Source organism: Melanerpes formicivorus, unplaced genomic scaffold (assembly GCF_026170545.1).
Source record: "Melanerpes formicivorus ecotype bairdi unplaced genomic scaffold, bMelFor1.0.p_v2 SCAF_74, whole genome shotgun sequence".
NCBI lineage: Eukaryota > Metazoa > Chordata > Aves > Piciformes > Picidae > Melanerpes > Melanerpes formicivorus.
The window spans coordinates 2,934,518-2,957,286 of record NW_027142426.1 but is presented as its reverse complement, the minus strand read 5'-3'; the positions used below and the strand labels follow the sequence as shown (position 1 = coordinate 2,957,286).

At 48.6% G+C, this 22,769-nt stretch overlaps 1 protein-coding gene across 1 annotated transcript in view; it reads left to right on the top strand.

Annotated features, from left to right (window-relative positions):
* PODXL2 (podocalyxin like 2) overlaps nt 1-22,769 on the top strand; it is a 32,775-nt gene that overhangs the window by 5,647 nt on the left and 4,359 nt on the right. Inside the window, exons 2-7 of the mRNA XM_068163792.1 lie at nt 4,580-4,873; nt 13,999-14,891; nt 15,896-15,970; nt 18,812-18,968; nt 20,532-20,593; nt 22,285-22,464. Coding sequence (XP_068019893.1) covers nt 4,580-4,873; nt 13,999-14,891; nt 15,896-15,970; nt 18,812-18,968; nt 20,532-20,593; nt 22,285-22,464 — 1,661 coding nt within the window. The remainder of the gene's footprint in view (nt 1-4,579; nt 4,874-13,998; nt 14,892-15,895; nt 15,971-18,811; nt 18,969-20,531; nt 20,594-22,284; nt 22,465-22,769) is intronic.

Here is a 22,769-nt window from a genome sequence, read left to right as displayed (position 1 = left end):
GATACAGAAATGACTTTTCTCTTTCACTTCTAGTACTATTCAATGCATCAGTTGGGAGCTTCTAAACAGCTGCCCTGTCTCATGGAGAGGTGGCTTGCCTTGTGGGATAAAGTGTATCTTGGTGGACTAATGCAGAAAATACTTGAAGCAATTTGAGAAGAACCCCAGAAATGTGAAATTGCTTATTCACAGCAGTTTGGGAGAGAGATGGCAGATGTGTGGGGTTTTTTTTTTACATTTGCTTCATTTGCTTGGGTTTTTTTTCTGCTATTGAGTGAAACTCCCCCATCTGCCTTGTCCAATGCTGTTGCATTGAATCCTTTGCTGAGCTCATCAGGGGAAGCTTCACCACGTTGACTTGGAACTGTTTTCTGAGGGGCCAGTGGGGTCAGCAACCAACAAATTCTGTTGTGTCCTCCTGGCTGGCTCTCTTCCAATGGCCTTGGAAAGGTAACACTGCAGTGTTATTCCCTGTTGTTTAAATTGCCCCATTGTGCTCCTTTCAGAGGTGAAGCATCTTTTGCAAGGTCAGCATTACCTCCACGTGTCACCTTTGTGGGTGGTAGCAGCTGGGGAGGTTGCAGCCAGCACGGGAGCTCCCGTGGTTTTTTTGGTTCTCGCTCTGTCTTTGTTCCCTTTTCCCCCTCCACCGACTTCTCCCACTTTCTTTCCTTTCTCAGCCCTCCTCAGTCGGGTCTGGGGAGGGTTTTTGCTGCGGTGATCACAGCCCTGCCGTTTCCCCGAAGGCTGGCAGCCCTCTTTAGCATGCAGAGCCTCATCTCCTCCAGGTTACGCAGAGGTGCCGCAAAAATAGAAATGAGAGACAAACACCCCATTGAAGCAGCTGGCGAGCCCTGGCTCCATTCCCTGCTCCCTCCCAGCTACACTCACAGGGCTTTATTCGGTTGTGTTGCTTTTTTCCTATTGCTTGATCTGCCTTTTAGAATACAGAATTGGGAGATTGATGGCTAATAGAAGTCATCTAATCCCCGTTGCCCATCCTGGGAGGAAAATGGCTAGCCACTGATGGCTTGAGCATTAAATTTCCTCTCTCAGCTGTGCTTCCCTGCCTCCCAGCTCAGTTTGTGCTTTGATTCTTTCTTTGCCTTGCCGTTGACAGCTGCGTTGTGCTCCTTTATGAGATGCTCGCAAGAAAGCGGGGAAGGTGGCAAATTTTGGGTCTGCTTTTTGGCACCTCAAGCCATTGAGTTTTTGTTGCTGGTACAAAAGATATACAGTGGTGCCAGGATACTGTCTGGAGAGGTACTGGTTTGTACACTGGTGGCGGTGTTGGCATGGAGGGTTCCCCCAGGTCAGCCTCTGCGTCCCATCCTATGGGTCAGGCCCCAAGATGTTGTCTTATGTCAGATCCACCCCAGAAACCTAGCTTGCTCAGGCTATGTCTCTTAATGACTCATTCTTAAGGGTGAGGTGATGGAGTTTATCTTGGGCTGATGAGAGCAGAGCATCCCAGGAAACCACATAATGCAGCTTAGGGGATTTTAACTGGGTAAACACTTCAGAGTTAAATGAGGGTAAACAAACTCCCAGGACCTGAGCTTCCTGCATGGATGGGATTAGCTCTCCAGGTGCCCAGGCTCACCTGCCACAAGATGTCAATTGTAGAGGTGGTGTGATGGGCTGTGGCTGAGCTCTGGAGGCAGCCCAAATGGGGTGTAGCTGATGGAAACAGAGAGGCTTGAACCAGTGTTTGGAGATGGTGCAAAGTTAAACTTTGAGGCTTTGTCTGGCTTGGCAGGGGACCTGGGATGTGTATTGTGGTGCTGCTGGAAAGTGAAGGTGCATCATCAGCCACATTTCTGAGGCATTGGGGTGGATAAAGAGTTGATGTAGGGTCAAGGCAGACAATTGCAGTCCCAGCTACACCAAATTTTCCATGTGACTTTGGACCTGCTGTGGTCTCTCCCCATCTATCTGCCCCCCTTTCCTGGATAGCTTTAAGAATAATGTTCCCATTCTCCTCCTCGCTGGTCTCTGTCATGTTTGCTTAAGCAGTAAGCTCCTCTAGTCAAGCGCTCTCTCCGCTGGCTGTACAGGGCTCAGCAGTGCTCCCCATTAGTGATGCAGGTCTCTTGTGTCAGCCTGGGAAAGCCCAGTCTAGGCACCATCACTCTGGAGCCTGGTGAGCACCACTGAATGGACATGGGGGCTGGCCTGGTAAGGTCTCTCCGGATCCATGCTCATGCACTAGAGCTTGTTTCCAGCTGTGGATTTCACTGTGCATGCACAGCTCCCCAGGGATGCCCAGAGGGGCTTTGGCTGGCTCCATCATGCTGCAGTAGCTTCCTTCCCCTTTGATACTCTGCCTCTCTTTGCTGCACAGGCCGCAGCCGATCTCACCTTGGATCAACAGAACAAAATAAAAGAGGATTAAGAAATGCTGAAGTCTGGCCCAAGTGTTTATGGGAAAGAACAACCAATATTGAATGTTGCTCAGTTCAGAGAGTACTGGAGACAGGTGGAGAGGGTCAGAGCAGGCAGAAGGCTTGAGCATTTCTGGCTTCCAGTGCTCCCAGGACAGGTTTGGCAATCAGCCTGTCAGGGTGAGCAGCAGCTCCCAAACTTTTTCCACTAACAAGCCCATGGTTTCAAGGAAAGTAGCGAGGCCCACCCACCTCCTGTTGCTCTGTAGCTCATCTTAGCACTGGCCCTGCTTTGAATTTGTCCTTCTGGGATGTGGAGTCATAGGACACAGTGGTGGGAAGGAACCTTGGGAGGTTTTCTCGTCTGTGCCCTTGCCTGAAGGCAGTTCAGCTCTGCTTGAATAATTTCAGGTTGTGTGTACCCAGCTCTGTGTGCAGCATCCAGGTGATGCCTCAGCAGTGCTTTGTAAAATCTCTCTATGCTCCAGGACTGTGCAAGCATTTTCACATCTGCATTCCAGTGATATCTCCAAGCTGATACAGATGGCTTCCTATCTTGTATCAGAAATGTTTTGTGCTAGTTCTCAAGGTCGTGACTTACCACTTTGTACTATTTCTTTTGATAATATTTGTGATTTCAATTCTCAGGATTACCTAGCTGTACCTACAGTCTTTGTCCAGTGAGACTGTCTCCTTGCTTTGTGTTCCTGGATAATTTCATAATCATATTCCTAATTTTTGTTCCAAGGTCACTCGGGAAAGTATTAAAGAACAGCAGATCCAAGGACAGACCTTGAGGAATTCCACTAATAGCCTCCCTCTAATACAAGCTTCTGTCATTTTTCTTATGTCCACTGCCTTACAGATTTCCTGCTAACCAGTTTATTCTCTTGCTCTTTTTGTAATTCTCCATGAGAGAACACATCATGTTTTACTGAAGTCCAGTTGGATTAGAACTGCTGCATTTTGTTGTCCAGAAAATTGGTTATCCAAGGAAAACACCAAATTAGTCTTCATTTTAGCTTCTTCAATTAGTTCAGTTCAGTGACTAGTTCATTAAGAACTGAGAAACTGAGGATAAGCTGAGAAAGCAGCAAAACTTGTCCTTTTTTTTATCTAATCTGTGAATAAGAATCAGCTGTGAGAGGATGAGATCTGGTTTTCATGTGCTGAAGAACAGGGGGCTAGGAAGCAATTGGTGCAGTTCACTCAAATTAGTTACTTTGCTTGCTTGACAAAACTATTTAAAATGTAAAACATGTTGTGGTAATCTCATTTTTTTTTTCTCCTTATGTCTCCATATTTACCATGGTATTTATTGGTTGAATAAAGCTAAGTTCCAGGTGCTGTTTTCTTGCATTTTGATTGAAGTTCAATATGCATGTGAATGTACCTTGACACAAATCACAATTAAAGTCTCATCTAGGAATCAAGAAGTGTCAGTCAGCCCTTCTAATAGATAAAATGGAAATTACAAGGATGTAATTGTTGAAAGAGAAGCGTAAAGTGCAGCCTGCCTCCCTGCTCAGCCTTAGGTGGATGTTTGGTGTTGGTGCATTTTAATTCTTACCTGTGACAGTCAGCCCCTCCTTAAGAAAACCAAAAAATGTGAATGCAAAATGAAGTTCAAAGGAATTGCTTAAGAATAGATTTCCAGTGTGCTAATTTAAAACATGATTAATATTGGCATGCTAAATAATTTAGGTTTAAATCAGTCCCCGTGTGTATAACACAGCTACAGATCAGGAGCACAGAGTGAAATCTTGCCTGGGTGACGGTCTGATAGGAAAGTGCTATTGACTTCACAGGGCCAGAGTTTTGTGGCTTAAGTATAAGACATTCCACCTGTTCTCCAGGATGGGTGATTAACAAGGCACCTTGTTCTTTCAAAAAGGCAAAAAAAATCCACAGAGGGAGTGAACCATCACTGCCCTGTTGAAGAGAAGCTCCCCAGGCTGGGTGGCTGCTTGCACCAGCCACTCCTGGATGTGGATGCTCTTCAGCATGGCTGTGGATGTTTCCCAAAACGCCCTGATTTTTCCTTATCAGCTGAGAGCACAGCCCCCCTCGGGGGCAGGTCATCCTGATGGCAGGTGTAAGTGTCAGATTAATTTGGTGGGAGCAGGCAAGAAGGGGAAGACAATCCCAGTGGGTGTCAGCCCTCTCACTGATACAGGTTTACTGTCATCATACAGGGACCTTGTGGCTCTGCCTTGCCTCCTCGGAGGAATCCACCACTGATGGCCTCACATCAACTTCTCTTCTGGAATTTGCCATGATGTCCCACCTGGAGGCCATGAATTCCCACGAGCAGACCAGCCCAGAAGCTGCAGAGCCAGATCTTGCCCCTGGCTCTCTGCATGCTGCCCCGGGATCGGGCTTTGCCAGCGAGGAGAATGAGGAGTCCAAGATCTTACAGCCCCCGCAGTACTTCTGGGAAGATGGGGGAGAGCTCAATGACTCCAGCCTGGACTTGGGACCAGCAACAGGTAGGTTATTTTTATCCCATTCTTCCTCCCCACTCTGCAGGGACTCTGGGGAGGTGGGAGGATGCAGGGATCTTGCCTCCTGCTTTGACACAACTCTTGCTAAGAGGGCCTGAGATTAAACGTCAGCTCTATTTTCTCACCTCAGTGCCTGATGTGTCCCCAGTGAACCCTGAGCAAGCACAGGCTTTAGAAACCAAGTTACACTTGAGCCTTTATTCCTGAGCTGCTGTGAGCTGGGAAAAGTATTGCCTCCACCTCCCATTGCATTGTGCCCTTCTTTCTCCTTCCCCGTTCTTTGCTCTCTTCCCTCTCCCTCCTTTCTATTATTGTCAGTTATGCACAACCTGAAGGTCTCAAGGCTCTGGCTCAGAGATCAAGGGCCTCTGGGTGTTTGAGTAAGAGCTGAGTTCCATTGCCCAAATTTTGTATCCTTTCCTTTGCGACTTCAGTGGGGATTTGGCCTGAGAGAAGACAGCAGGTTTTCTGTCTTGGGCAGCTGTCCTGCTGCCTTTCCTGTGCTGCCTACTTCCTGGGGAGCCAAGGCCAAAATGAGTTTTGTTAGCATTTGAGCTTGCTTCCTCTGTGGAGTATTTTTTGAGACTAGTGAGTGGTTTCTACCCTAGCACCTTGTTGGCTATGAGATGCTCTCAGGGAGAGAGATGGGAGGAAGGAGGAGGAGTGTTGCAGGGTTTCCAGTAGCTTAGGAGATTATTTCACATGCTCCTGCTCTTAAGTGTTATGTGGGGCATGTATTAGTGTTACCCAGGAGCCACGCTTTGGCCTGATCCCTCTGCTCTTATCCGGTGTTGTCTCCTCCCTGCCGGCAGGTCTGGCTGAAGTCTGCAGTTAGAAAGCACAAGTCTTGGTTTATCTTCACTCATGTTTCTGTGACCTTAAAGACCTGTGCTGGCACAGGGCTGAGGGCTGCCACAGGGCTGCAGCTCAGGCTGCCCACTGGAGCACAGTGCATGCTCTGCAGGGCAAGGGCCATCCCAGCTGAGGTCTCCAAAGCTCTTCACTTGCTAACACTGCTGCTAAACTCATCTGGCCACACTCCTGCTGCCCTGTGGCTCCTGTGCCCCGTTGGGAGACTTGCAGGCCTGGCCGTGGGGAGGCTGTGCAGATGCCGGGATGGATGGCGCTGGTTCTACTGGCGCATCCTTGGGACACGCTCCGGCTTAGCTGCTCTCGCGCTGGCAGCGCGCTCAGCGGCGCTTTTATTTGCGTGCCAGCAGGCACCTGCGTGTGCTCACAGCTCGGGACGTGACTTGGAGAACAGCATGTGCTTGTGCATTGAGAGCGGGGTGCGCTGGGTACCCAACCCAGCCTCGCCTCCTGCCTGTGCCTCGCCCCATTTGTATGCAGCACACGCGCCTCTCTCCTTCCGTTCTTGCCTGCAGTGCTTTCCTCCATGAGCAGATGTGCTCTTTCAGTTGTCCTTAACGCATACCCTACCCTGTCCACTGCCCAGCTAACCGCTGACGTGCTTCCCAAGCGCTGGTTTTCTTTCCCCTGGCCGTTGCTGTGTCCAGGGCTTGTGCCTCGGTGGCATTTCAGAACCTTGGTTGATAGAGCAGTTTGAATTATTCAAGAGCTGGGAGCACGTTTCTACTTAAAATTTAATTAGAAACCTGCTGTGTGTCATTTTACAATAAAGGATGTTGTAATAGCATCCTGAAAGTGGGCAGCCTTCTCCTGTCGTGCAAAGCCCTGCGCATGAGATGTGCACAACCAATGGATCTTGCATGTTCCGTGTGTGACAGGTGCTGTGTGGTACCTCCTGGAACTGTGTGATGACATCTGGTTCAATGTATAAATCCCTTAAAGAGCTTCAAACAGCTGCTGTTTAAGGAAAAAAAAAAAGTTTGTGGTATAAGCTTCCCTTATGTGGAATTTGTATCTGAATGACAGTTAAGTGTGGCCCAGCAGAAGTGGTAGCTCTGTCCCAGGCATGGATTTGAGATGCTGTATCAATCAAGGCATAAACCAGGATTGTTATGTTACTGGACAGAGAAAGTTCCCATGAAAGGAGACCTGCTCTGGCTTCTTTCTGTGTTTGGTGTACAGATACTGGGTCTGGAATTGGTGGTCTTCTTGCAGAAAGGCCAGGTCCCCTGAGATTTCGAAGCTGTTAGTCCATCTTTCCTTTCTTTTTTGGTGTTTTGTCCCTCTCAGGTCTGTGTAGGGAGACTTCTCTGCTTTCATGTTTCTGTGAGGCTGCAAGAGATTAAAAAGTAATAACAATCTGCAGCTGCTGCTCTTTTTTTAATTGCACTTGAACACCCTTTAAAAATATTTCTGGAAAACATGTGGCGTGTAGGGCCACCTGTTAGTCCATTAGAAAGTGAGAACAGCCTCCTCCCTCTGGCAGAGCACAGCTCAGCACGGGGCTCTGATTCTCCTGGATAGTGTGGTTTTGGTGACTTTATGCTACAGAACAGTAAGTCTATATTGGCATCCATGAGCTTCAGCCTGTGGAAGGACCCTGAGCTTTGTCTCATTCTGTTGGGTGTACACAGAAGTGCAGGCTTGCATGTGTGCTAATGTGTACAGCTGCTACCCAGTGGAGCTGCATCTGCAAGACATGAATTAGGTCTGATGGGAATGTGGATGCCGTATCCTTAGGAAAGAAGCAGTGTGTGACTCATAGCCAAGAGGCAAGTCAGTGGAGCTGTGAACCTGTTACTTTTGCACCCAACTGTCCTCAGGCTTCCAGGGAACTCAGAAGCTTCTCAGGTTGTAGTTTGTGCTTGGCTGCTTTGTTTCCCTTTTGATATCAAATTGGCCTTAGCCTAACCCTGGAGATAGACTCGACCTGCAGAGACTTGGATCTGGTCTTGTCCTCATTTTCCTTCTTCCTAGCTTCCCCGTTGTGTTTTGCTTGGAGGCTTCCAATCCCCCAATTCCTGACAGGCTGGATTTCCTAGGCAATGGGTGCAACATCTCTTCTAGCTTTAGGGCTTGAAGAGGGGAGTCATTAGGGATGCAGATCCCTTTGAGTCCCTCATTTTCAGTGAGTTATATGGTGGTGTATGCATCCTGGAATGCTCTCTGGCTTGCATCTCTCAGCATTCTCATTTGGCTCGGTCACAACACCATGCCCCATGTGTTCCCCATGCAGTTAGGTTGAGGCAGCCTAATGATTGGTTGTTGTGAAGAGAGGGCTCCTGAAAACTGGTGCAAGACTTGTGAATATCTGCTGAGTGATGTCCCTCTGATGTCCCTCTCCTCCTTTGCCCAACAATTAAGCCTCCAAGGATTGGAGTGAATTATCACATCTTCCAATGTGATGGCAGGCTGACAGGGAGCTTGCTTCATTAGAGCCAGGATCTATTCCTTCTGGCTTCAAGGTTGTGCTGTTGAAGACCAAAGTATGGCTGTGCTAAGAGCTGTCCAATCTAGTCTTACAGGCTGGGGATTCACTAGGATGGCATGTGGCTCTTGGAGGGGGGTGGGGTGTGGAAATTGTAATCTTTTAATTATTCATAGTAATTAGCAGAAGGGATTCCCAGGATGAGGGATAGCAGGACAGTCAGGTTAGAAGAGATATATTCAAATAAACTTGTTTTCTGAGCAGCTAATAGAATAAAGTATCTTCCATCCCTAACTCTTCACTGATGGTGAGATTCACTTCCTTCCATGATGAATCACTTGCCTCTGGCCAGAGAGATCCCAGTCTCTCTCAGCCTTGCTGAAATCTGCTGCCTCTTCATCCAGACTGACAGCAAATCTGCAGTTCTTAATACCATCTTCAACCCAAGCATTAATGAAATGAAGCACCTGGTAAAGACTGTCTACGTAAGAAGCTTAGCACTGAGCAGCCCCCTGCCTGAGCTCAGCTTTTGTTTATGCCCTGGTTTAGTGCACACTGACACATTGGGTGAGCTGTCTCAGGACAAGGCTTCTCGACTGAGACATGGCTGGCAAAGGCTGACCTGTGACAAAGAGGATTTCTCTGTGCACAACGTTATTTTTGTGCAGCTATCCCTGACTGACTGTGTTTGGGTGAGGGTGGCTTGTTCTGGCCTTTTTGCAGTTCAGGCACAGAGCAGTTTGGGAGCAGCTGTAGCACGTGGTGCCCAGTCTCTACCTGAAGCAAATTCCACACATAATAAGACTTAACTACATTGCTACCCTGGATCTTTGAGGTTTTTTTAACTATGATCTCTTTTGTGTGTGTGTACCTTTGTTGGAGTCACAGATAGTAACTTTTAGCTCTTCTGGAAGATTAGGATATTAGCCCCAACTGGCTTAGTTCCAGCACCAGTAATTGCATTTTGCCTCTTTCAAATCCCCCTGCAGTTTCAATCAGATGATGTATGCCTTTTTGCAGCAAGCCTCACTTGCGCTCTGTGCTGCAAAATGGTGAGAAAATATCACCTCAGACCTGGCAGCTTTTGAAGCAGTGGGTAGAATGCACCTTGTATTTCCCAAAGTTGGCAGGTGCTTTAGTATGCATGGTGCTATCAGGCTGTGTTGTTGTGGTGGGGGCCTGATGTTCTTGTCTTTATATTACAGTGCCTTCTAGTTATCAGTAATTCAATCACTAGTTAACATGATCTTCCAATTTAATCCAATAAAGACCTTATGGTCAGGTTATGTGTACTAAAAACAATGAGGGTCACCCTTTTTCTGAGCTGTCACAGTTGCTTTAAACAGCTAATAGTGGCAAATACAGGGTAGGGAACCTTGCAGGGCAGTGACTGAGACCAGCACTTCTGAATGAAGAAGGAGCAGAAATGTAATGAATTGAATGTCTGGCTGGGGAGCCATGCCTTGGCACAGTGCCAACTCTTGGCCCCTCTGGTGTCAGGGAAGTTTTGGTATTGATTTCAGAGGAAGCAGAGCATCGCCTCAGTGGCGACTCTTGCAGAGGTTTGGAGCTCATGTTCACCTCTCCCAGGGCAAATCATCTTCCCGGGCGATAGCAATGAATCTGCGCAACCCAGGCCTGGGTCTGCTGGGAGATGCAGAGGGCAGTCCTTGGAGTCACAGGAGGGCTGTGCAAGATAGTCTCTTTAGCAAATAGTGCCTGAGGGTCTTCACAAGTGAGCTTGGAAGGGAAAAAACTGGGAGGGTGGGAGGTGAGGACAACTGGATGCTGCAGTGTGAGTAATATCACTATTGATGGAAAGCTTCAAGGGTTGTAGCTAAGGATGTGGTGGCAGAGAGGTGAGGTGGAGGTGTGGAATTTCATATCGGTGAGCCAGACTCCCAAGAGGATGGTGTGACTGAAAAGCTCTGAGAGATGCATAATGTGGCTGCCTGCTATGCTCATCTGGTCCATCCCTGCTCAACTGTTTGACCAGAGATGCTGGGACAATTTTGTGGCTTCAGCAGGCAGTTCTCTCGAGCTGTCCCACTCTGATCTGGCTGACTTCATCGTGGCTTGACTGCTTGTTTGTGGCTGGAAGGGGAGCATGGCACACACCACGGCTGTGTATGTCTGTAGGCTCCTCTTGGTCTCCAGCCTACTGCTGATCTTAGTGGGAGACTTACAGAGCAGACCCTTATAGGGAAGGAGCTTATGGTGTGTGGTTACCACCTCCTCCCTTCTCAGGCACCCTTCTCTTTGGCAGTGCTCTGCTTCCTTGATGATAGTTTATCAGCTCATCTAATCTGGTGAATCTGGCATTGCAGCCACCTCCATAATACCTGTCTCTAACAGAACACTCTGCCCCATTTCTGCAGCAGGAGCACTCATTACCTGTGTCTGTCTGGCCCCTGTGTTCCACAATTGCTTTTTTCTCTCTGCAAAACCTGGTGGGATTGGGGCTGAATAGCACTGGTATAGGTGTGTGGGAAGGTCTGTGGGTGCAATTCCATGTGCCCAGGGCATGGGAAGCAAGCATTAAGGATTTGCAGAAGGTAATGGATAGCCAGGTGGGACAGTGGGTTGTGAGGTCTAGAAAACCACTTGCTGAGGCAAGCTGCTAGCTGAATGTTGGGAGGAGCTGCTAAAAACAGGCGATGGCCTTTGAGTTACTTTAGAGCTGGGAGGGAGGGGAGATGAAGCAAATGCTGAGATAACTTTCCAAATGAGGAAGCTCCTAACTCTGCATTGCACAGATGACAGACAGAAACCAGCTTGTCTGGAAGCAATCTTGGGAAGATGCTAGGACATACTTAAGTGGCCAGGATCGCACCAGGGAGATGGACGGGGGCAAACATTCCTTCAAATGGTGGGAGAGGAATGTAAAGTAAAAGAAAGGGTGAACGCCTTGAAGAGACCTGATCTTGAGATGTGGACAGACCCTCTTGGTAGTGAGGCAGTAGGAAGTGAATCCAGACAGGATTCTAGGTAGAATGTCTGGAAGGAAGGATTGACTTGCCATCTGTGAACCTCTGAACCTGAAAAAATAGTTTGGGATCTGGGTTGTATGGAGAGCTGCTTGTTTTAAGGTGCACTAACCAGCACAGCTCTGACCAAGGTGCCTGGAGTTTCACTGTTCTCTGTGTGAATCTGAGTAACAAGCCTTGCAATATTTGTGGGGAGTTGAGGTTATAATCAGTGGAGTCTTACAAACCAGACAGGAGACCAATGCTCCCAGCTTAGTATGCAGAATAGTGGAGGGTGTGGTGGCAGGTAGGGATGTTAACTCATTTAGTAGTGAGTGTGAGGATTCCTGTGTCTGCTTCTACCTTGTTGATTTGTAGGCCCAGTTTCAGTCTTTGGTTGCCTTGTTAAGACAGAAGCTTGCTGGAAAAGAGTGGGATGGGTTCTCCCTCAGCTTCCATTGCCTGGGACAGATAGCAGAGGCAGCAATCCCTCTGTCCTTAGATCTTGGTGGAAAGGCGGCATGGCTACACTTCCATGCAAGCGGGCTAATCTGTCCAAATGTGTTACTTGAGAGGTGAGCTGACAGGCCAGGAGCATTTTTTGCTCCTGTGGGACAAACCTTGTGCTTTACCACCCCCCCACCCCCCTTTGTTTTTTCTGCTGTGCCCATCTGCCAGTTCTTGTTCTCTTCCAGGTAGGAAGAGGGATAGAGAAGAGATGCAGAGGAGCTGAGAGTAGCCGAGAGTGTCTTTAGGCAACGGAGATGGGATCACTGATCTTTGAAAATAACATCTCCCCTGACAGGGCCTTGTTTTAAGGGGAGAAACTCTCACTTTTCCCCCACAGTGTGTCAAGGCAGTCAGGTTTTCTACAAAGTTTAGTGGTTTTGGTGCAAACCCTGAGTTTCCCTGCCTCAGGAGGAGCAACAGTGAACACTAAACCTCCCACCATCTGTCTGAAGTGGGGCCCGACCTAGTGTACTCAATCTCCTGGTCTGTTCCTGCTTTTAACCACCATCCACCCAGCAAGGCATTGACTGTGTCTGTAGACCCTGGGATGTGTAGCTTGATAAAGGCCTTCAGTGCCAGGCAGGGAAGGGGTGATAGGTTTTGTTTGTCTGTGCTACTGCTGGTTGGTCTTTCCAGCCTCCTTGGCCACTGAGGATGCATCACCAGGTTAGGTTGCAAAAATCTGCTAATCCTGAGAATCCTTGGGTAGACTCTCAGTCAGGGTGAGAGCTCTCCACTGAAACATACAGCAGAGCAGATGTTGACGTTGCTTGCGGTGGTCAGTAGATCCCAGTGGCTTTTTTTGCAGTCAGAACTGTGGGACAGATGTGTCACAAACCTGAAGGTCAGCAGCTGGATCATATTCATCTTTGGACAGCATCTGAAAGGAGCTGCTGGCAGTATGAAGGGAATAAGCTGTGGGTTAAGGAAAGCTACTTGCCAGCTGAACAGGACCATCTTTGCACCTTCTCCCCTGGATGGAGGGACCAGCATGGTTCTCTGCTCAGGAGGCATAGGGAGGAGTGTGCAGGAGCAGCATGGACAGTCCTCATTGCCAGAGAATATCCAAGGTAATGGATGTGTTTGCTGACAGGGCTCTGTCTGCCTGGGAGCTCACACCCACTGGCAGCAGCAAGCAATGGACTGGAGTCAGGGATGCATGGAGAATCCTTGTGCAGATCTCCACTGTAAGGCATCCAGACAGCTGCTGCCCACCATGCTCAGTGGAGCATCCTCTGTAGCAGGCAGGAGAAGAAATGGGGGCCTTGGGGGTTTCAAACAGTCACCTAATAACAATAACTACCCATGGGTGCTTGTTTCTGGCTGCTGAGGGGTCATCTTCCTTCCCTTTCTCACTCAGAACACATGCTGTGCTGGTCTTGAGGAGAAGGGGAGTTAATTGGGATGCAAACTCCTGAAATGGAGCTCCTCAGCTGCAGGCAGTTTCTCAAGAAAGAAGAGGGTTGATCTGTGCTTGCTGTTTTATGCCTACCATTCTCAGCTGAACCTATCTGACCTTACAGTTACTCTCCTTATCCTGAGCTCTCAGAAGACAGGGCTGCCTGCTCTGACCTTGCATTTGTAAGGTGCATCTTTTCCTTCAGCATCTACATTTGTCTAGCAACATCACAGGCAGTCATGGTCAGAGCCACAGAACAGCCAGGGGTTAAAGTTGGAGGGAGAGGCTCCTGTTTCTGGCTTCTGTTTCCCTGCAGCAAAACTATTCCTTAATCACATGGGAGTCTTAAAATGCATATGTTTGTGAGATGACTTCTGCTGTGAAGTGCTGTACAAATGGAAGTTCTTAATTTCAAAGATGCCAGGGTTGATTCATGTTTTGGTGACATTACTGGAGTGTACCAGGATTTAGTTTGCTGTGCTTTTGTTTCTCTTCCCTAGTGCTTTCCATTTAGCTTGGGGCTGACTGCTGCTAACCACTCCTTATCTTTCTGAATTCCATCTGAAACAAATCTCTGGGTCTCTGCTTGATTCCTAACTCTCACAACTTCATCTTAAAGATGCCAGGTGTCAAACCAGTGTATTATTGTTGACGAAAATGCCTTGGGACAGAAAGGATTGGAGAAAATGAACATGTGAGCTATCCTTAGGGGAAGTGATTTCACTGGGATGGGATGGAGGGAGCTGGGGAAATGCAAAAGCTGCAGTGTACTTATCTGATAGAATTGTTCTTTTTGGTGGCAGGGTACCAGCTCTTAGAGGATCTCTGCCATTTGACCCCATCTGTAGCTAGACACATACAATGGAGCTAGCTGTCTGCCTTTTGGAGGTCATGGTTGCTTGGGTTGTGACATGGAGTCTTCTGGATCTCTTTTTAGATTACAGCTTTCCTGCTGTGTCACAGAAGGCCCTGCTGAAAGGGAATGAGACACAAGTGAAAGACACCTGGGAAACAGCCACTGCCCAGCCACCAGCAGAATTTGTTGAACCTGACTTGAACACACCTTTCTCCAGCACGCTGGAGGAAGAGGAGGGGCTGCTCCCTATAGACCACTCAAGAGGAGGAGTGGAGAACTTCCAGACCTCTGGGCCAGAGATTACATCTTCTGAACCAGCAGATCAAGAGGACTCCTTCTCCCTTCTGTTTTCCACAGCCTCTGCCGGGCCAGGTTTTGTGTCCAAGGCAGCCGCAGGAGGGCAAGAAGAGGACTCTGTTCCTCCAGGCTTAGACCTTGGGAGTAGCATGGGACCAGGTCTTCTGCCCATGTCCTCTGTTTTTTCTACTACTGTTGCTGCAAGGTCTCCCAGTGTTTCAGAAGAGCCCTTTGAGGTGACAGCTGGGGATGTGTGGGCTGTTGAGGGAGCAGATTCGGAGCTGACTGTGACTACAACAAGAACAGAGCTTGCAGAGCCCACAGTGGAGGCTGGTGGGGAAGAGCATTCAGCCAGAGAGGAGGTTTCAGAGGCCACGGTGGGGTGGGAGATGCTGGAGCCCACATCACTAACTGAAATGGAGCAGACAGTAGAAATGCCTGTGGGGACACCCTCTTTGGGAGGCAGCTTCCCAGGCACCCAAACTATTTCTGAAAGTGAGCAGCACACCACCTCTGCATCTCCATGGGACAGGGATGATGAATCTGCACTGGATCCCATTTGGAATGACACCGAGTCAGCCACTGAAACTGTGGCAGCAGAGAGGAGCTTCTCGCCACAGGCTGGGGATGCCCGCATGGCTGTGCTACCAACAGAGCTGCCCTGGGATTCAGCACAGGTAGCTCTGGGAGCAGGGAGTGTGTGGGAGGTTGCACTGATGATATTTGGGCCCTTCTTCTATCCCCTTAACCTCACCTAAGTCCCAAAGTCTTACTGCAAGTAGCTTTTTTTAGTTCACCCAGCCAAAACTGAGAGTATTTCACAGTGCTTCTTACTGGCATCCATCAGCTTTGGTGAAAGCCCTGCCCCCTCACATTTCCCCCAGTGAACTGCTGCACAAAATTCTGCTTCTAATAAACACCTGCCCTCTGGGGCATGCACAGCAGCAAAAGCTCCTTGTTTCCTCAGCCTGCATTATTGGAAATGTCAGGACAAAAACGGCCCCAAGGATTTCTGGAAAGGGAGTGAGAAAGAAGTGCTATTTTTGCTGCTGCCTGCAGGGACCAGATGCAGAGCAGGTAGAGTAAGATACAGCAATCTCTGTGAGTATGTTGGTCTCCTATGGGAGAGGAGCTGTGAGGTGAACTGCAGTTCTTGAATCCAGCAAACTGGCATCTAGCTAAGGGTAGCAGGAGCTGAGTGGTGAGAAAAAAGCATTCCCTGATACTAATTTTGCTTTCTACCCCATGGTACTTCTGCCTCAGCAAGAGACTTAGTCCATCTGTGCATCCAGTTCTGCCTGCAAAAGTGCTGCCCTGCCCAACCAGTTTAAGGACCACAGAGGCTCCTCATTAGGTTTTGTGTTAAGTGCTCATCATATACAGGACAAGGCTGCAAGGCTAGAGAGTTTTCCACTTGAGTCATCCTGGAGTCTAGGGAGAGGTGGAAGGTAAGATGGACTGTGGCAAGCCAACACAGTAACCTTGTCCCTGCTTCACACACTAGCACTGAAATGGGCGATTCCTTCCTAGTGTGGAGAGTTAGAGGACAGTTACACCTTTTGAGAAGCACTTCTCAGGGTTATGGCACAGCCCCTTGCTCCTGTCCCTTGTGTACCCTGTGCTTTCAGCAGGGAGCTACAATCACAACCTGAACTCAGTTGTCTTTGTCTTTTCTCTTCAGGTAATCTGCAAAGACTGGAGCAACCTTGCGGGGAAAAACTACATCATCCTGAATATGTCAGATAACGTTGACTGTGTAAGTCAGCCCACAGAGATCTGATGGCATGGGGGAATAGTGCTTAGAAGTGGAGGCAGGCGTAGCTCTTGCTGTCTGCTACGAAACCTTTTAAAAACACTCAATCTCGACTTCCCTACAGAGGCTATGGAGGGAATGGGAGGAGGACAGAAATACTCCTTCTCTCCAAAAGGAAAAAGAGTGGGTGGAGAAAGATGATTTTGCTGCAAGTCTAGCACATGTCAGACCCATACTGGATTTTGACTAACTTGTGTGTGCCAGTCAGTACCTGGATTGTCAGATAGGAGAGCTTTTAGTGTTGCACCTCTTACTGGAGGAAACCTGGCAAGGCTGAAGTGCCATTCTCCCTTCCTCTCTTACTTTTCCTCCTCTGCTTCCAGGATATAGATGGCTCAGAGGAACAGGGACTCCCCATTTGCAGTGCAAATAGTTCATCGTCGGGCAGCTGTCACTAAATCTTCCTTAAGTGCCTCTTCTCCCAACCCTGTTATTTTGTGTGTTATCTGGATCTGCTAACCAGCCATGCTCTGCTAATCCGGTGCCTGTCCATCCATCCCTGTAAAGCTGCAGTTAATTCATGAGCCAGAGCCCCTTGTGGATCCCTAGTAAAAGGGCTCATTCACTTCTGCTAGGCCTTTTATCAGGCACTTTAAAACCAGTTGTGAAAGACCTGGGGTCAAGGTGCCCTTCATAATTCTAAGAAATGATTACCAGCTTGACAGCCCAAGACCAAAATGTTTCATCAGGGAAGTGTGTTCTGGCCTCATGTGTCTGCGCTCTTCCCTTCTGTGACTCCTGCTCTGGGCAGAGCTGCCTGATTTGTTACTGCAGAGTAGCTCTGTGGCTCTGATCTATTTCCACCAGCGGGTTGTTGGGTCAGGGTTTTTTGTGGTTTTCTTTTTAAGGTAAACTTTCTGTGGAGAGGGAAAAGAGGAGAATTCCTATACACAATAAGGCATGTTGACTGCTTTAAGGACAGAAGAAAAGTCAGTCTCTTTCCTCCTGATGGAGGCAAACCATTTTGCTCTTTGGAGGGTTTTAAGTGTTTCTGCTGTCCCTTTTCCTCCATGTCCTATTCTCTATTGCTTGTTCTCCCATGTCTGTGGAGTTTAAATGCTGGCTAATTTTGTAGCACATAGTAACTTGCTTCCCATGGTCACCTGCACTTGTGTTATTTAAACCACAGGAAGGGAGAGAATTGAAAAGCAGATGTGCAGATGTCTCTTGACCAAATGGTGTTGAATCCTAGGTTCTGCCTTGCTGAAAGAAGACAGGGCCCTGGGATAGGCAGGACTGAACTGTTTTTCTACTTCATTTCATGTTTCAAAACATATTTCCTAGTGAATGATTTGTGCTGCCCTCCCCCTCATGCAAAGGGACACTTGTCAACATGCATATTTAACGTGAGCATCGCTTCATTGCCTGCCTCCCATTATCACTCTGCACGGCTGAAGCTGCTTTCCACTGATGTTGATGCAGTTTGTTTCCCACCTATGGTAATTTGTTCACTTTGGGCAATTCACCGACCCTCTGCCTGTCCCTTTTGTTTCCTGGTTTCTGTATCTGAGCCCTGTTGTGTTTGGATTTCCAGGGTTGCAAGGGAGAACCTGCATTGTAATTGGTGTAGTTCCAATCAGTGTGTGGGGATTCCTCATTCTTTCCTGTGTTCCAGTGCCCTGATCTGCCTAAGCACTGAGTTCTGCTGAAAAGCTGAGGGACAAGAAGGGTGCTTAGCCCCTTCCAGAGGGTCATGTTTGAGCTTAAATATTCTTCATAGTGCCAGGCTTTTACCTGGGGGAGGAATGATGTCTGTACTGCTGGTTTAAGCTGGCAACCCATTTATCTTCCTAATGGACTCAGGGCAAGGGAGGCATTTCAGCCTCTCTCTGGGCACATCTTCCACTCAGTATGCCTGGAAATTTTGCCCAAGTGAGGACTCCCAGGTCTGACCCAACAGTGCTACTGAGAGGTGGCCTTCACCTCGGTGTATGTGTGTCCAGGCTCTCTCACATCTCTCTTTTCTCCACTACAGAGAATTTATCAGTTCTCTGCAACCTCTGCTTTTTCCCATCACTGGAGACATCTCACCTCTCTCTGTCTCCCCCCTCCTCCTGCTCTTGTCTCAGCTGCTCCCCCTTCCTCCACATCCCCCAGAGCAGAGCCACAGGCCTGCGGCACGGCCGCAGCATAGCGCTGCGTCCTCATGCTGCTCCTCCTGCCTCCCCATGCCCAAACCCGTAGCCTGATGAGAGGAGGCACTGGCAGGCCCTTGTGATTCAGGCCCCAGTCATCGGTGTCTTTTCCAATTAGGCCATTTTCAGCACAGGCCTGTGCCTGCCCTGAGCGCTTCAAATTGCCATGGCAACAAGAGCTCTCCATTTTATTAATCATCTGTGTGGCCTTCAGGTTGGCATGGCAACCAGAGATAAGAATAGAAACACAGGAGTGAGAAAGCAGCAGAGGAGCCCAACAAGGGATGGCTGGAGCATGTCATGCTGAGCAGCACCCGCTGACCCAGCACTGGCTGCAGGGAAGAGCCTGGCTGTTTCCTTGCCTTACCTGATAGTGTCACTCCAGGATCCCTGTGTGCTGGGCTAAGTGGGCTTGGCATGGTGTGGGGCATATGGCCGCAGCAGGAGCCCAGATGGAATGTTGGTGTGTTAGGAGAAGTACATGGGTCCAGCCTGGGGCACTGGGGATGTGCAGGGGAATGTTGCACTGGGTTTAACATTGCTGGCTTTTAGATATGCCTGGTTCAGGGGTCACAGCTGTGCCAGCCACGCAGTGCTACATCTGCTCTGTTCTCACCATGTACTCACCAAGGTCCCTTTCCTGTGGCAGGAGGAGTTTCGTCTGGAGAGGGGTCCCCAGCTGTTGGCACTGGTGGAGGATGCTTTCTCCAGACAGGCAGATGGACTGCAGGACCGCTGGCTGATATCTCTGAGCAAACCCAATGAGAATGACAAGCACTTGCTAATGACACTGGCAGGGGAACAGGGTAAGTGCTGGGAGAAGGAGCCTTCCTATCATCAGGGGGTTTAGTGAAGGAGCTCTAAAATGGAGCTTTTACTCTCCAGTTCATTTCAATCACACTAGTTCCCAGTGTTGACTACACTTGAGGACTTAGAAGAGGGACTGAGGACAGAAGACTCTTCTCCACATTCACTTCCTGGCTTGTCCCTTGCCACTTGCACAAAGCTCTGTCTTAGGCACTTTGCCTCCCACTTAGCTCCCTCCCTTGAAGGCCTTCACTCAAACATCCATCAGCTTTCTCTCAATGCTTATATGCTCTCTTCCATGGGTGGGCCACTGCAGTGGCAGGACATGACAGCCTGCTCCTACTTCACTTCTTAACAATTCTTAAATCTTGTCTAAGCTGGGCCAGTCCTGACAGTGCCTCCACTGCATCCCCAAAGAAAGATAAGCTGACAGTGGAAGGTGGGATGGGCTGGAACATTTTAACATCTCTTTAATCCTCTTCTGGTGCTTTTCCTGCCCTGCTTCTGCTGCCTGCTTAGTGATGGAGGTATCTTCATGTTGACATGATGGGCTGTGTGAAAAAATCCTAGCAGTATCCTGAAGTGGGCCACAGTGACAGGAAAATGAAGCAAACACTTAAGCGTGTTTGCTATATCGATGCCTTAAATCATTGCATCTCTCCCACGCCCCTGAGCTGGACCATGTGCCAGTGAAAAGGCTTTGGTGAGCAGTTAGTCTTCTAAACTAAAACCTTCATGCCATCATGCAAGGGGACATCCTGAAGAAGAAAAGAGATCTGAACTCCAGCAGCAGCACAGTCAGGCTGAGAGAGTTTTGAAACCTCAGGAGCAGAAGTGTTTTCTGCCCTGAAGAATTGTGTTTTCATTCAGTTATTCTTTTTACTGCTGTGAAAGGGGAGGGAGAAATGGGCCTCAGCCTCTAAATCCTCGCTGACTACTTCTGCTCTCCTGTCTGGGAGAGCATCCTGGGAGCTCCTAGTGAAGGAGGATTCCAGGAGGAGGTGGCTCAGTGCGGACTGGTGGCTCCTTGACTGAAGCTGTCAGTGCTGGGAGTGGAGCTGTTACGGGACATCGGCAGTCTCTGCTGTTGTGCTAGGCACACCACCTTGCCAGGGTGCTCTGCAAAGCAAGGCATACCTGCTAATGGTTGTGATAGGTGAGCATGAAGCTCTGTGGGAACATACTGAGTGGTGCAGCTCAGAATCATGTTGTACTGGATGGGGAGGATGGATCAGGCAGCATAGGTACCTGCCTCTGTGAATTTTTGGACATCACTGCTGGCTGCCAGAGCACAGATCCTGTAGCTGTGGGAAGGGCACCTAGGTGCTTCTGGTATCAGTTTGTGCCTGGATTTTTTCCCCCCACTTTAAGGAACACTTAGAGGTACCCTTGGTTTTGGTCCTTGCATTCTTTCAGCCTCCTAATTTGAAGTGCCAATGAACAAAAATTTCCATTTCCTTGCATCCATTCTGTTAGGGATTTCACAGGGTTGAGTACATCTGATTGAACTAACATGAGCTGAGAATAGCACTGATCTCTCTCTCTCTCTCTCTCCTTTGCAGGCATCATCCCTACAAATGATGTACTCATGGCACTAGGGGATGTTAAGAGGAGCTTAGCTGAGGTAAGAGCCTGTCTGCCTGCATCTATTCATTAAGACTAGCTATACAATTAAAATAAGCACCTTGAAAACTGGGACCATATCTCGGTCTACCTGAGTGCTGAACCCTCAGCAGGCAAACAGATGAGTCACGTATTTGGCAAACTCCCTTCTCTCTCTAGTAGTTGCCAGGCCATCAAATGTCTGCTCCCATTAAGGGTGTAAGTATGGGTTATTCCTTCTCTGCTTTTCTTGCTTGGTTGGGAAGCTGCTTTTTGCACATTCATTGTGCTGGGATAGTTGATCCCATCCCTTCTGTACTATTGCCCGCAGCCACGTGGGTGCTGCAGAGCCCCAGATTTTGCCCTGCTCACCCTTCAGCTCATTCACATACACTGGCTGCTCTCAGTAGCTCAGGCTTTGCTGAAGGAGGTAGGAGAGATGCCTGTGCTAGATGGGACATGTTCACACATCATCTTCCTGCAATCCCAGTGTCTGGTTTTCATTCCTTTAGACAACTGCCTGCACAAGGGCAGACAGAAGACCAAAGGCAATAGATTCCAGACTCCTCTGCCAGCTGCCTCTAGCCCTCACTTGTTCTTTTCTAACCTTGGGCACCTTGGAAGAGGATAGAGATGAGGACAAATTAGTCCCATGATCCTGACTTTGCCCCTTAAGCCTGCAGGATATGTAGCCACAGAGGGCCTGATTGTGCTTGACTCTTTTACACTGCTGGAGTAATTCTGCTGATTTGAGCAGCAGAGTTGGGCCACTGCCTTGCTGGCTGTCTGCTCTCGGGTTTTCCTCTGACCTAACAACAAACTGGTGCCGTTAGACAAAGCAAATTAAGTGCTCAGTACTGTATTGATTGGCTTACACCAGAGAAAGTGCAAAAAGCTAACCCTGTAGAAACTGTGACTGAAGTATCAGCAGCTAGAAGTGTCCAGAAAAAAAGGATTTCTGTTGCTGTAAGGTTTGACTTTGCAACCATGACCCTGTGCTAAGGCACACCCTACCAGAGCACCCCTGCCACATGACTCTAACTCTCCAGCTCTATCAATAATGAATCGCTGCTCATTACACCGACCTTGTGCTAGCATGAGATTGGAAGGAGGAGGAAGGATATTCTCTTACACTTGTCATACATAATACTGAATTGCTACGTAACCTGGTTGAAATCTGCCAAGTCACTGGGACTGATGTTAGGCTTTGTCTGCTAACAGTCACAAGGAGTCCATTTCTAGGGCAGCTATTCCTAAGCTTTTTGGATCAGCAGGTAGCTGTCTACTTCAAGACCTTGGAAAGACCATTTTTAACTCTTGGGACCAGAGCTTTAACGTAAACATTCTCTGTCAGTCACTACAGCCTCAGCACCCATCAGTGGCCCATAGTTTGTCTTGGGAACTCTTAATTTTGGGCAGTTTCTCCCATGAAAGCTTCCTTGTCTTGCACGTAGGTGGGATCTTTGTGCATGTGAGCAAGGTAAGATTGTACCTACTGACATCTGCTGACATGTCAGCTTCCATGGAAGATGAAGTTATATTTAATTATGTGCCTTCTAGTTGTGTATGCAGTGTACATCCTGACTCCCTAAAACCTGGCTTTTAGTTCCTGTGCCCACACCGATGGTCCTGTGCTTAGACCCTGGAAAGTCTGAACGGGATCCCACCTGACTGTGGGCCAGGGAACTCAGTGTACCCCATTCTTCCTTCCAGATTGGCATCCAGAACTACTCAACCACCACAAGCTGCCAGTCACACCCCAACCAGACACGCAGTGATTATGGGAAACTCTTTGTGGTACTGGTGATCATCGGCTCCATCTGCGCCATCATCATCGTCTTGGGCCTCATATACAACTGCTGGCAGAGACGCCTGCCCAAGATGAAGAACATGGTGAGCACTGGACGGGTGGAGAATGTGGCTGTACTCTTAGCCTTTGGGATGGAAGGGGAATTGGAATGTTAAGAGGGAGATGATTTTCCCCTGTCCACTTCTGGGATATAGCTAGATACACTGCTGCAGCAGCAAGGTAGCCTGTTCAGGGGTAAGAGAGATGCAAACCTGTCTGCTGCTTTGCTCAGGACAGTTCATTTCCACTGCAAGCACTGGGCTAGGAATAAATTTATCTTTTCCTGCTGACCCTGCAGAGTCCTCAATGACCCTCATAGCCTGGTCTGATTGTGCTTCTCAGCAACATT